This window comes from Somniosus microcephalus, chromosome 8 (assembly GCF_052327205.1).
Source record: "Somniosus microcephalus isolate GS21.2 chromosome 8, FLI_Smic_1.0, whole genome shotgun sequence".
NCBI lineage: Eukaryota > Metazoa > Chordata > Chondrichthyes > Squaliformes > Somniosidae > Somniosus > Somniosus microcephalus.
In genome coordinates, this window is record NC_140994.1 from 171236142 (window position 1) to 171251018 (window position 14877).

At 44.6% G+C, this 14877-nt stretch overlaps 1 protein-coding gene across 2 annotated transcripts in view; it reads left to right on the forward strand.

Annotated features, from left to right (window-relative positions):
* The window catches only part of pcyox1l (prenylcysteine oxidase 1 like), an 85931-nt gene extending 74748 nt beyond the window's left edge, over positions 1-11183 (forward strand). The window contains exons 5-6 of one of the 2 annotated variants that reach the window (XM_085995357.1): positions 5218-5358; positions 10303-11183. In XM_085995357.1, the coding sequence (XP_085851483.1) occupies positions 5218-5358; positions 10303-10958 (797 nt within the window). In that variant the 3' untranslated portion in view covers positions 10959-11183. Of the gene's footprint in view, positions 1-5217; positions 5359-10299 lie in introns of both variants that reach the window. The other variant, XM_085995356.1, reaches the window with a different exon arrangement.
* The last annotated feature ends 3694 nt before the right edge of the window (positions 11184-14877 follow it).

Genomic DNA, 14877 nt, shown 5'->3' on the forward strand with positions numbered 1-14877 from the left:
GAATGGGCGCAAGGACATACGGGCTGTTACGAAACTTAATCACTCCAGCCAAACCAAAGGACAAGAATTTTAAGGAGATTGTTGATACCCTACAGGAGCACTTAAACCCAACACCGCTGCTGATAGCGGAACGATTCAAATTCTTCAAGAGGAATCAGCACAAGAATGAAAGTAACGCTGATTACCTCACCGAACTAAGGAAGCTATCGGGGCACTGCCAATTCGGGGCAGGACTGGCAGATTCTCTTCGAGACAAATTCGTCTGCGGTCTCCTAAGTGAAGGAACACAGAAAAGGCTACTTTCTGAGAAAGATTTGACACTGGACAAGGCTTTCAGTATGGCTGTATCATACGAAGCAGCCGCAAGAGGATCTGCAGAGATACAGCAAAAGACACAGGACTTCGGCACCCATGAAATGAGACAAGGTTTCGAGAGATGTTATCGCTGTGGCAGATCCACCCATGACCAGAGGGACTGCTGGTTCAAGGACAAAGCATGCAGGCAATGCGGAAAGATTGGACACATTGCACGCGTATGCCGATCTGGACACAAAAAATCCACGGACAGGAAAAAAATCAATAAGGAAAAGTACAGAAAGGTACAAATGATGATGGACAGTAGCTCCGAAGACCAGCAGAGCGATAGCGACTCCGGAAACAAGAGACTAAGCTGTCTCAAATTACATAATGTAATTGCCAAAGAAGATTACCAGACCATTTGGGTTACCCTCACGATAGCGGGGTCCCCAGTTAAAATGGAGCTAGATACAGGATCAGCTCTGACCATCATAAGTCGACGGGATTACGAGCGGCTATTTCCGCATATACCTTTGAAAGACACATCCATTATCTTGAAAACATATACGGGGCAGAAAGTATACCCCAAAGGGAAAATAAGGGTGCCTGTTGTATACAACGGCAAGGAAATACAGAAGTTGTATTTATACGTTCTGCAAGATGGTGGTCCACCGCTGTTGGGACATGAATGGATCAGGAAGATACGTTTAGACTGGCACTCCATTCAGGCACTGACGGTGACCAGTAAGAAAAAAATGATGATGACGTCATACCTGAACGATTAAAAGACATCTTGGCCAACGCCAAGGAAGTGTTTCAACAGAAACTAGGAACCTTGAAAGGCATCACCGCCTCAATAAAAGTGGAAGATGCGGCAATTCCCAAGTTTTTTAAGGCAAGGCCGGTGCCATATGCAATTCGTCCAGCAGTTGAGGAACTTGTCAACTCTTCTGCACCCTCTTAACGAACTGCTACAAACGGGAGTAATTTGGAAATGGAGTGAAGACTGTAAACGTGCCCTCCATAAATGCAAAGGCTTGATCACGTCCAAGGAAGTTTTGGCTCATTACAACCCATCACTGCCAATCAGACTGGCGTGCGATGCATCCCCTTACGGCGTAGGAGCGGTATTATCGCATAGATTCCCTGATGGCTCGGAACGACCTATAGCTTTTGCCTCATGCTCATTGAACTCAGCTGAGCGTAACTATGCCCAGATCGACAGGGAAGCACTCAGACTGGTATGGGGAGTGAAGAAATTCAACCATTACCTACACGGACAAAAATTTACCTTGTTGACTGACCATCAACCCCTCGTCTCCATATTCAACCCTAAAAAGGGTGTTCCCATTATGACAGCGCAAAGGCTACAGAGGTGGTCCCTTTTCCTAGGGGCACACCAATATGACATAGAATACAAAGGATCAAAACAGCATGGGAATGCTGATGGTTTATTGCGCCTACCGTTGCCAACGGTAGAAGAGGCACCTACAGTAGACCCAGTGGAGATGTTCCACTCCACCATAGTGGAATGTCTACCAGTAACAAATTCTGCCATTGAAAAGGAAACGAGAAATGACCCGACTCTCTCTCGAGTCTACGATTTAACGGTGAAGGGATGGCCAGCACATGGCGAACCACTGTTGCCAGCATTCTCGCAAAGAAGAGAACAGCTGTCAGTGTGCCGAGGAACCTTGATGTGTGGATCCAGAGTGGTGATTCCACCCAAACTCCAGGATAAAGTGCTAAAGGAGCTTCACGAGGGGCATCTGGGTGGAGTGAAAATGAAGAACCTAGCCAGAGCGTTTGTGTGGTGGCCAGGTATCGATGGAGACATCGAAGAAATGACCAAGAGCTGCCTAGGATGCCAGAAGGTCCAAAACGCCCCACCACAAGCCCCTCTACATCCATGGGAGTGGCCCTCATCTCCATGGCAAAGGGTACACATCGACTTTGCTGGTCCATTTATGGGCTCAATGTTCTTAATCGCGGTTGATGCGCACTCCAAGTGGCTGGAGGTAATAAAGATGTCCTCCACCACCACGGAAAAAACCATCACAGTATTAAGGACCATATTTGCCAGGAATGGGCTGCCGGAACAGATCTGTTCTGATAATGGACCGCAATTTGTGTCCGAAGAATTCAGGAAGTTCTTAAAAAAACAATGGGGTTAAGCACTACACGTCCGCCCCATACCATCCCGCCACCAATGGATTGGCTGAAAGGTTTGTCCAGACCTTCAAGAAGGCCATGGGCAATGAAGACATAAACTTCAGCATAAGGTAGACAACTTCTTGTTTGCATACAGGAATGCAACATATGTGGTTACAAACCAAACCCCCGCCATGGTGTTCTTCAATAGAAGCCTAAGATGCCGGCTGGATTTGATCAAGGCAAACATCAGAAGGGACGTGGAGAACCGGCAATTTCAAGGCATGAATGAAAGGCCAACTAGAACCTTCCAGATAGGTCAACAAGTTTTGGCCCGGGACTACCATACCGAGAAATGGCAACCTGGAACTATTTGCACACGACTAGGACCGCTGATGTATACCGTGGACATTGGAGAAAGCATAATAAGGCGCCATGCTGACCAGATCATAGAGTCCTCCGAAAAGGGACAACCTACACCACAACTCTATACGCCTAATGATGAAGTAGAGATACCCATAGTATCTACCTCCGATCCGGTGATACTGGAACCAGATGAACCCGACACTGGCATTCAAGCCGAATCAGCCTTGCCAAAAGAACCTACTACACCACCAGAAACTACTACACCACCGAGGCGTTATCCGGACCGAGTCAGGAAGCCTCCAGAGAGACTGACTTATAATTGATTAACTGCAGCAAATGTGTAGATTATTGTTCTTGTAACATGTTAATTAATGATTTCTTAAAATATTATGTACTGGTTGTCTAAAAGGGGAGGAATTGTGGTGTATGTGCCTTTAAGAGCCCCCTGTGTACTGTAATGCTGGTAATGGCCACTCAGGCTATATAAGCCTGTATATTGTCTTGTATCTGTTAGTTCACCTCCAGACTTTGTTCAGTAAACACCTGTGAAACCAACTCCTGCCTTCCGTGTCTCTATTAACACACGGATACAACAATCACCTGTCAGTGTTATTACTTGTAGTTAATGAAAAGCACACGACTATATTTAACCTCAGGTTTTTTTTGTATCCAGTTGTGATATTTTGTAATAACAACAGAAAATGCTGGAAAAACTCAGCAGGCCAGGCAACATCCGTGGAGAGAAATTAGAGTCGACGTTTCGGGTGAACCCTTTTTCAAAATATATTGATATTTTGTAGTTAGCATCTACGGCTCATCATTTTTAAAGCGGGATATCCTGTAATTTTAACCTAACCTGATGGGATCGGATGGAACGCTGAGTTAACAGTCTCATATTACTCTCCATTGGGCGGGGTGTAAAAGCAGCGTTGCACCCGATCCCATCAGTTTACCGAAGGATGGATTCGGTTCAAATTTTTCCGAGTAGTCGAATCTTCCATACGTTCAACTCATTAAAAAGCTCCAGTATTACAGTTATATAATTTACTTCAGTTTAAATTCATTTCCAAAAGAACACTAACTCCTAATTCCTTTTTTAGTTGTGGAGGTGTAGTAATACAAATGTTGAACTTTATCTTTAGAATTAAGTGTGCCTGAGAGACACAAAATGAGCAAACAGAGTGAGCGTTAAGTACAGTGAAGCCTTTCTCCTTTGAGACTGTTGATCATTAATATATTATTGGGTCTTTCACTACAGGCAGGTGGTCCTTAACATTGGTCACACTTTACGGCAGGTTTTATTAAAGTTCTGTAATTAAAGGAATTTAAGGCACTTTCAAGTTAGAGCTCCCTTGGGAAATACTTTAGAATTACATAATTGTCCTACTAGAGTTTTAAAAGAAAGACTTTGCTTCAGCTGTCCAGCATAAGAAAATGTCAGACAGGAAAAGACCAGCTGGTCGATCTAGCTTGTCCCATATAGTCTCATAAATATAATGGAACTGAATTTAAAAACAAAATAGAGAATTTTGAAAAAAAATTCATTTGCAATCTCTTGCTTGAATTTTATCTATGCTTATCTTGCTATAAAAATTCTATAGTAGGTAAACAGCTGGTGGTTTTTTTTGTGATGCAATGGAACAAGCAGGATTAAAATCTCTCTCAAAAAAGAAATTAGGCAACCCTGTGCAAAAATGGGCAATAAGCTAGACAAATGGATTTAATTGGGCCAGAGAGTTATTCCCATTACATGGAGTCAGCTAATTGTATGGGAACACATTTAGCCATGCCTACTCACCTGAGGCCCATGCTGTTTATATCTTCCTGATTGTTGTCCAGTGACTACTACTGAACGTGTGCATTTGTGGTTGTTGGCTGCGGAACTGGATCAGGCTTGACTGACTCTCACTGTCCACACTCAATCAAGTTATAGTCCAACAGCTTTATTTGAAATCACAAGCTTTCGGAGCGCTGCTCCTTCGTCAGGTGAAGACTTCACCTGACGAAGGAGCAGCGCTCCAAAAGCTTGTGATTTCAAATAAAGCTGTTGGACTATAACCTGGTGTTGCGACTTCTCACATTTGTCCACCCCAGTCCAACACCGGCATCTCCACATCATGCACACTCAATCAAGCATGAGTCAATTCATCAGAAAGGGGAGGGTGGACTCCAGGAGATGACTCCATGTATCCAGCAGATAGCAGGTTATTCTGCAAATATTTGGCACGCTGAAATAAGTTTGAAAATCTTGTAAAGCTGGCATTCTGATTCTTTTCACTATAGAAGAATCATTTTCAGTTTTCAAAGCACTTCATTGGCCATCTGGTAAAACTGCTTTGCCTTTCTGAGAGGTAAATTGTAGTTGAATAGGATATTCTTGTGATTTTTATTTTCTCTATGCAGGAGCAGTATCAATGGCAGGGGTCCAGGCTGGCCTTTGGGCTGTGGAAGGAGGGAATAAACTGGTTTGTTCCCATTTGCTTGATTCAGCAAAAGCCCATGTTATCCACACTACAGTGACTTCAATCTCTCTGCAGAAATCAGGTAAAAAGGAAGACCATATACTTTGTGCAGACATTTGGGTTGCTCAGCAATTGTGTGACAATAATTATTCAAACATCAAATGACATCAGTGAGGACCCAACTGCAAGAGTACAGTTATTCTATTTTTCTATTATATTATCAACACAAGCTCTGCTGTTATAATGTTAACTGGGCTTTTGGTAAGCTATCTATCATCATGTACAAACTGCTACATGTGTCTTCCATCTTCTGACTGGAATGAAGTTGACCTTTAATCTGCAGGCCTTCGATGACAGTTTGAAAGGTTGGTACTTTACTCCTCCTCCTGTTTTCATATGGGGAGTACCAGGAGATTAACATTGTGCCTTATCACACTGGTGCAGGGGTAAGGGAAAAGGTACACAAAATTGATACATTACAAAAATTCTACATTAAAAAAAAAAAAAATCCTGTAGCAGCTGTGTCCCATGTACAGATAGAAATAGTAATTCCGACAGACAGCTTGTTTTGACAGAAGATATATCTTAAAAACACAACATAATAGCCAACACGTGAGGATGTTAACTCTTCTGATAAAGATACCATAAAAGGTCCAAAGGCTAAAAATGAAGTTTTTTTAACCAGATTCCATCGTTTAGAAATTCGATGGTGCAAAATGGACACCTAAGCATCCAATATCACAGGCGCTCATTACGGCGGAAGCACGTCACCCCCCCCCATATTGGTAAAGGCAGAAAAAGAGGCATCCAGTGCCCGCGCCAGAACCAGCCGCTGCACCTTTGCATATGCAAGTAATGCTTGTCTGAGGCCCACTTTGCAAAATTAGGCTGCCCTGCAAACATGGTCTACATACGGCCTAATCAGTGGTACTTAGAGACTCCTGGAGGCTGTCACCACAACAGGTAAGTCTTTTCAAAAAAATAAATAAATAAATAAATTAGCTGAATGTGGAGCTGGGAGAAGCAGGAATGCTCCTCCCTGTTCCACTGGAACGCTGAAGACCATTGCTGGCCCTGCTTGGGACCCCTCCCTCTTGATCACTTTAGCACCCCTCCCTCTCCCGATTGCACCTACCCCGAGCTGAGTAGGTGTGTGCAACTCGCCGGTCTCGTGTAAATGGGGTGCGAGGCCCATTATTGGGAGTGCCTTGGACCTACCGTTCCCTGCATGGTAGGCTGGCGCAAACCAATTTCTAGACTCATAAGTTTAAAGCTTTATTCCAGTACTGATTTCTAACTGTGGAGGTCAATTTCAGATCAATTTTATTCATCCAGGACTAGCGTTGAACAGTGAAGTCTTGTTGGGGGGGGGGGGGAAAAAGTTTATTTGAGGGATCTGGTGGTACTCTAATAATGAAAAGAGAAGGCTCGCGCTCAATGTTTGCACTGCTATATTGCCAGGGTACATCATAAATAACTATACCACAGAGTATTTGCAAATGCCAAGGCCATCTGCTGCCAGATAATTGCTACTGCATCGGTTTAAAAAAAAAAAAAATGGCACAATCTCAATGATGTATCTTTGCCGGCATTTGCGGCTAGGCTCGCTCGTGATCTGCTCGGACAGCCCATCCTGCACTGACTGTACCAAAATAAAACAAGGCCCTGGATCAAAGGGTTTCCAGCATCTGCAGTATTTTGTTATCGCAACGGAGTTAATGTTGCAGGTAGATGACCTTTCGTCCGAACTGAAAAAAGTTAGAGATGTAACAGATTTCAAGCAAGTGCAGGGGCAGGGAAAGGGGGGAGGGGAGGAAAGAACAAAAGGGAAGGTCTGTGATAGGGTGGAAGGCAGGAGCGATTAAATGGCAAAAGGAGATGGTAATGGGACAAGTAAAGAAACAAAAGATGAGTCTAGAAGAGGTGTAAATGGGAATGGCAGAATCATCAACAGCTGCCATGTGGAAAAAATAGGGGCAGAGGTTATGGTCTGAAATTGTTGAACTCAATGTTGAGTCCAGAAGGCTGTAAAGTGCCTAATCGAAAGATGATGTGAACAGTGCAAGAGGCCGAAAACAGAGAGGTCAGAGTTGGGAGTGAAGCAGAGAATTAAAGTGACAGGCGACTGGAAGTTCAGGTCACACTTACAGACTGAACGGAAGTGTTTCTGCAGAGCGGTCACCCAATCTGCATTTGGTCTCTCCAATGTAGAGGAGACTGCATCGTGAGCAACGAATACAGTATACTAAATTGCAAGAAGTACAAGTAAATCGCTGTTTCATCTGGAAGGAGTGTTTGGGGCCCTGGACAATGGGAAGGGAGGAGGTAAAAGGGCAGGTGTTGCATCTCCTGCGCTTGCACGGGAAGGTGCCGTGGGAAGGGAAGGGGTGTGGGGGTGATTGAGGAGTGGACCAGGGTGTCGCGGAGGGAGCAGTCCCTTTGGAATGCTGAAGGGGGACGGGAAGATGTGTTTGGTGGTGGGATCATGCTGGAGATGGCAGACGGTGATCTGTTGAATGTGGAGGCTGGTGAGGTGAAAGGTGAGGACAAACGGAACCCTATCATGGTTCTGGGAGGGAGGGGAAGGAGTGAGAGCAGAAGTGCAGGAAATGGAACAGACACGGTCGAGGGCCATGTCAACCATGGTAGAGGGGAATCCTAGGTTGAGAAAAAAGGAAGGCATATCGGAAGCACTAGTATGGAAGGTGGCATCGTCAGAGCAGATGTGACGGAGAAACTGGGAGAATGGAATAGAGTATTTACAGGAAGCTGGGTGGGAGGAATTGTACTCCTGTAGCTGTGGAAGTCAGTGGGCTTATAGTGGATAGCAAAATACTGCAGATGCTGGAAATCCAAAATAACAACAGAAAATGCTGGAAAAACTCAGCAGGCCAGGCAACATCCGTGGAGAGAAATTAGAGTCAACGTTTCGGGTCAAACCCCTTTATCAAGACTAAAGAGGCACAGGAAATGAAATAGATTAAGAGGCCAGGCTGGGAACAAGGTTGAAGAGCCAAACGGAGATCCCGTCGAAGAGAAGAGCAGAACTTCTCGATAGCCTATCCCCAGAAATGGAGACAGAAGTCGAAGAAGGGAAGGGAAGAGATGGACCATGTGAAGGTGAGGGAAGGGTGGAAATTGGAAACAAAGTGTATAACATTTTCTAGTTCAGGGCAAGAGCAGGAAACGGCACCAATGTACCGGAAAAAGAGGTGAGGGAGGGGACCTGAGTAAGTATGTACTTGTATGTCAGCTTGACTCAGTTATTAACATTCTTGTTTCTTGAGTCAGAAGGTTATGATTCAACTTACATTCCAGGTCTTGAACACGTTAAGCAAGGCTGGCATTCCTAAACAGTACTGAGTGCTGCATTGTTGATGTACCATCTTTGGATGAGATATTAAGCCAAGGCCTCAACTGCCTGTTTTTGTGAATGCTAAAGATCCCATGGCACTATTCAAAGAAGAACAGGGAGTTCTGCCATTGTCCTGGCCAACATTCCTCCTTCAATCACCACCAAAAAGAAACCCAGGCATACTTTTTATGGAATCCTGCTGTTTGCAAAATAGTTGCTGTGTTTTCCTACATAACAGTCAAAGGGATTAATTGTAGGTGAAGTGCTTTGGAATGTTTCAGTGGGACCTGATAAGGTGCTATATAAATGCAAACTTTCTTCCGGGGTGGGGGGTAAGGAATTTTTGTCTAAGCTAAAATGTACCTAAATGAGAGGGAGGAAGTACTGGATCAAAACCGTAATGTCCCATTATTATAATTATATTTTAGAGACATGCAGCTTGCATATTAAAGGTACTGATACTCACTTTCTAACTATATATGCCTTCAGTCACAAAGCTGGGAAAGATATGTGCAACACTTATAAACAAACCACATTCTCATGGAGTTAAATCTTGTTGCAAATCAAGCTTAAATAGTGTTGAGGGAAAATGCAGCTTTGAAAAAAAAAAAAAAGTTTTCATTAATATTTTGTTACTGAAATACTCCAGTCAATGTGAAACTGATATCAAGACTAATCAAATACTTTATCCATTTTGAGGTCATTTAAGTATGATTAGAAATAATTGATTCTAACCTTGTATAGATCACTATTGAGACCACATTCAGAATATTTTATGCCAGTTTGGACATCTTCACTTCAATAGCACACTAATTTTTGGAGCGGATTCAGAGGAGAGTGACGGGGCTGAACTCATTTTCTTTGGAATAAAGAAGATTAATGATGTTTTGTAAAGTCTTGGGTTATGTCCCTGAGAAGCAAAAATTATGTAGATGTAAGCAGGTTATTTGACTTGGACAGTGAACGTAGAATTAGAGGACTCAAAAGTGGAAGAAACTATTTTCTCCCTTACAGAGTAGAGCAGCATCCCAAGAAAAGCTGCTTTGGGATCTTAGAAGAGTGATCTAAGTGTGCCACTCTCCCACATTATGTTCTAATAATGCAGCCAGTCTCCAAAAACACCACAAAGGGGGAGTGCTGGTATTTTGCATGTGCACAGACTGGCAGTGATAGTTTAGCCTGTCCACATGCACAAAGTACTGATGATGTGACTGAAGCAAAATCTCCATACAAGTGTATGTGATGGCATTTTAATGCCATTAACCAGGATTAAGCTGCTTAACTAGCATGATTACTGGTTCTAGAAGAGCCAGTGGCAGTTTGGTAAACCCTATTTTTAAAAAAAAAAAACCGGTCTGCCAGACCTCCGATCTTTCAAAAATAATTCTGTGCAATTTGCTTTTGGCTGCCTCTAGCTGTGCAAGACCTGTGTGTTGACAGACAGCGGCACGAGCAGATAACAGGGCAGCAGAAGCAGCAAGCAGGATTGATGGGTTAAATGACCCTTTCTCACTCCATTCTTTGTATTATTGAAATGTACCATTGGTACATGTTATGCTCAAACAAAGAGAGAAGGCAGATTTGGCCATTTACAGGACTGATTAAGGAAAGATTGTTTGCAAAATTCAGTCTATTTCTACAAATAATTTTAACATTTTCTTTCTATAGCAGATAAATCCTTTTACCAAGTGAAGTATGAAAATGAAGATGAAGGCGGTTATGATTTCTATGACATTGTAGTCATTGCAACTCCTTTACATCACAAAGCTACAAATATCACCTTCAGTGGTCTTACACCACCAGTCACAGAGTTTTCTGGTCACTACCAACAGATGGTTGTTTCTGTAGTTCATGGTTACCTCAATTCCTCATATTTTGGATTCCCAGATCCCAAACTCTTCCCATTTGCAGCAATTCTAACAATAGAAAGTCCAAAGCTTTTCATGTTTAGCACAGCCAGTATTTGCCCAGTGAATATCACCGGTAATTACAGAAGAAAGCAACCACAGGAGGCTGCTGTGTGGAAGGTCTTCTCCTCCTCCCCCCTCAACAAAGAACAACTGAAGACACTCTTTCGTTCATACTACTCTGTCCAAGTCACTGATTGGCTGGCATATCCTCAGTACAATTCCATGAAAGAAATCCCTCCCATAATTCTACATGACAACCTGTACTATTTGAATGGTATAGAGTGGACAGCGAGTGCCATGGAAATGAGTGCCATTGCTGCCAAAAACATGGCTCTGTTGGTGTATAATCGGTGGAACCAACAACTGGATAAGATTGATCAGAAAGATTTGGTACATAAAATCAAAACTGAACTGTGAGCAAGGGCACAGACAAATTAATGTTGAATGAACAAACACATACTGTACTTGAAGCTGCGAATTTGAACTTTGAATGCAACAGTTACAGCTGTCATTTTAATCTGATTGTAAAGAAATATTGAATTAAACAGACCCTGTTGCTGATTGCTAACCTATTACTATGAATGAAAATTGTGTAAAATGTTCAGGTTTTATTTTATTTTTTAAATTTTTTTAAGTACTGTCTTAAGTTCTGTTTTGTGCTTCACAAAGGGGGAGGTCACAATGCTAATTGCATTGTTTTGGGAACGATAGAAGAACATTTAGATGAACAATATCATGAATAGAGGTAAAAAGAGAAAATGCTGGAAATACTCAACCGGTCAGGCAGCATCTGGGGAGAGAGAAACAGAGTTAAGGTTTCAGGTCGATGAAATTCATCGACGTGAAACATTAACTTTGTTTCTCTCCACAGATGCTGCCTGACCTGCTGAGTACTTCCAACATTTTCTCTCTTTATTTCAGATTTCTGATTTTTGTATCATGAAAAGAGGGTTTACCTACCTCAGAGAAATCAAATGTCCTGGCTGTCACCTTGAAACCTACTTTGTTGCCATTGTCAGTCCATGTGGAAATGTATTAATTCAACCTATAAACGCACATGCTTTGTGGCCCAGTGCACTATGTAGAATGATAGGACAGAATCCTTGGGATTCTACCCACCCCCCACAGAGGTTCGATACCTGGGCTTCCCCCCACACTAAGTTACAATTTTACATATGCAATCTGAGATGCCAATGGAGGTACATACGAATTAGGAACAGGAGTAGGCCACTTGGCCCCTCAAGCCTGCTCCGCCATTCAATAAGATCATGGCTGATCTGATTACTCCACATTCCTGCCTAACCCCTGATAACCTTTCCCCCCCCCTTGCTTATCAAGAATCTATCTACCTCTGCCTTAAAAATATTCAAAGACTCTGCTTCCACCGCCCTCGGAGGAAGAGAGTTCCAAAGACTCACGTCCCTCTGTGAGAAAAAAATTCTCCTCATCTCTCTCTTAAATGGGCAACCCCTTATTTTTAAACAGTGACCCCTAGTTCTAGATTCTCCCACAAGAGGAAACATCCTCTCCACATCCACCCTGTCAATCAATCAATCAAGTCACCTTCTAAACTCCAGCAGATACAAAACAATCACAAAATTTTTTTTAAATGGAGGGACGCTTAATCTTATACTAGCAGCTTAGAGTGGGGTATCTGCTTCCCCCATTCGCACATAGCGTTCTCTCCATTCTCCTGCGTTCTCGTGCCTCTGGAGGCGTTTGCCTCTTTTGCAATGCACGAAGAGCAAAAATATCACAATCAAAACCTGACATACTACTAGGATATGGGATGCTATTCTAATCCAGGCGGGGACCTCTATGTTGGTGAACAAGTCCCACCATGGTGGGATGGTTATGTCCAATATGTCTTTTCCTATCTCTAAAGTCTTCTGCTCCAGTGTGTAGAAATGTTTCTGCGAAATTATAACGGCTTTTAAAATCTTGGTGAGGTGTTCGGGAAGAGGGGGAATGACATAACCAAAATGCGCGACAAATCGTTGTAAGTCTGTGAAATTCTCTTTGATAGTGATGTGTACGGTGGAGGGCGCAGGAATGGGGACAATTCGTTGTTGTGCCACTTGAACCTCGGCCCTGGGTTTGAAACAGAAACTGCTATCACCGACCGAACACCACTCGTGTTGTCCATATCGGTACTGAGGCGCTGCAGTGGTGACGCAGTATGTCCCACCCCCGATATATGCTACCTGTGGGGGCACATGGTCCTCTGCCATTGCCTCCTTTTGCAATGCACCGGCTTCGCGCTAGCGGTTCTGAACCCGCACTGTGGTTTCAAAAAGGCATTCAAGTGCTGGGGACACAGGATGATGTGTGCTCCCCGGCTCCGACATCCCGAGAGGTCGGTGCCTGTCATCGTACGCTCCCATCTGATGACGTAAGGCGGGACCACTGCGTAACGAATGTGTGCGCCCCCCTGAATGACTCCAATGTTCTCTACTCTGTATACCGGGGCGGGCTTTGCTGCGGGACCCAACACCGGCATTCTTACTACTATTCCCATAATAGTGTGATTCGAATGTCCGCAGTCCACTGGAACTGGGTATGCTTCTGCGGCTAGTCTGAGCTGGCACGGGCTTAATGCATTCTCAAAAGGGTGGAGCGCTTGCAAGTGCTTGTTGCTGATCCAGGACGGGACCAAACCCTGTTTTAAATCCTCAAGATTACTGCGGCCCTCGCCCAGTAACCACGCCCCGTACAGCACACAGGCCTCGTTTTGCGCAGCTTGATCGGACGCATTCCGATCCTCCTTAATGAGTGCATTTACCGTTCTCGCGTGTTTCTCCAGCTCAGCAATTATGTCCTTAAAGTGTAGTGTCATGGCCTGGTCCTCATGCAACTCAGAACCCACGACCTTGTTTTCGTCTGTCAATATGTTCCTTAACTGGGCTTTTAAACCGTTGATCTGTGTCTGCAGCTCCACGTTATCTAGAGCGTTGACAACAGATGTCCCGGTATTAAAAGCAGTGAATATGTCATTTACAGTACCCCTTCTTTGCCTCCCGACTCGATCCAAAACTTCTGGCGGTGTGGTGTATAATTTGTCTCTGTCGATGTCGGCAAAGTCAAATTCGTAAAATTGTCTAAACATACGGGTTAACAGGACCTGGTATAATTGTTCCGTTTCTTTGGGACATCACTCCGGCAATCTTACCTCAGTGAGATTTAAAATCACTGAGGCCACCGCGTAGTGTACCCCTTGGTACAGCACCTGACCGGTGGGTACCAATACTAAACCGTTCCCGGGTCCCTTGGTGGTGGTTGGGCACCCTCCTTTCTGGGCTAGTGCTACCGGAAGCGTGGGCAGGGGCTTGCGTGGGCGGGTGATGAGTTCAGTGGCGTTCACCGGAATAGGGGAGTATGGGGCTCCGCACGCTCGAGTGCTAACATCCCATCTCATCCCCTTCCCTTCATCCTGCCACTGCCTCTGGAAGAAGATGGACACGCCCTTGGGGCAGACGTGTCTCGAACCCCACATACAGACATATATTCCCTCATCCGGTTCGCACCATTTGTCCCAACACACACGTAATTGTCCGTGAGTTCCCGTAATAGTCCGATGGGTATTATTACCCAGTCGCTCCCACTCGACCGTAGAGTTTCTCATGTCCTTTCCCAGCTTTCGTAGCCACCACCATCGCCTTGGTGGTACGTTCCCATTGCACACCAGACAAATCCTCTTTCCCACGGTGACGCTGACTCTGGGCGCTAGGATCCTCACTCGAGGGCACGTTAATGAAGTCTCTTGGTAGGCAAAACCGAAATTGCTGGAATATTCCGTAGAATTCGTTCCCAGCCAACCTGGCCATCTCCCTTGGTGGAAGTAGGTGGCAGTTTCCTCTACCTCTCGCTCCCCCGTCCCATCCGTTGCGATGGGGGCCGTGTCCCCGGAGCACCCGAAAATGATGACGTCCTTGGTGCGGCCTCGGTAGGCCCACCCGCACCCGATCGCCATGAACGCGACGACAATCCTTTCCATCGTATCCCAGGTTTCTGTAACCAACAAAATGATGTAGCCGGGCTCCCGATAGGTGCTGGCCTAAATTAATTGGACGCGCGGGTTCCTGGACCCCGCTCCCTAACAAACACACATACCGGGCAGACCTCAAAATTGTACTCTTAACACCATATACTTTACATTCCTTAAACTATGACCATAATTACCTATCTTAACTTATGTACAGCGCCGCCCTCCGTGGGGCGGCTTTCCGAATCCCTGTGAGGTCTGTCGTGTGCCACACCCTGCGGTGGGGCTGCATTGATCTTTGGCTTTGATCCCCCGCAGCCTGTCGCTGCTGAACGGGGATCATGTCTTCCTGGG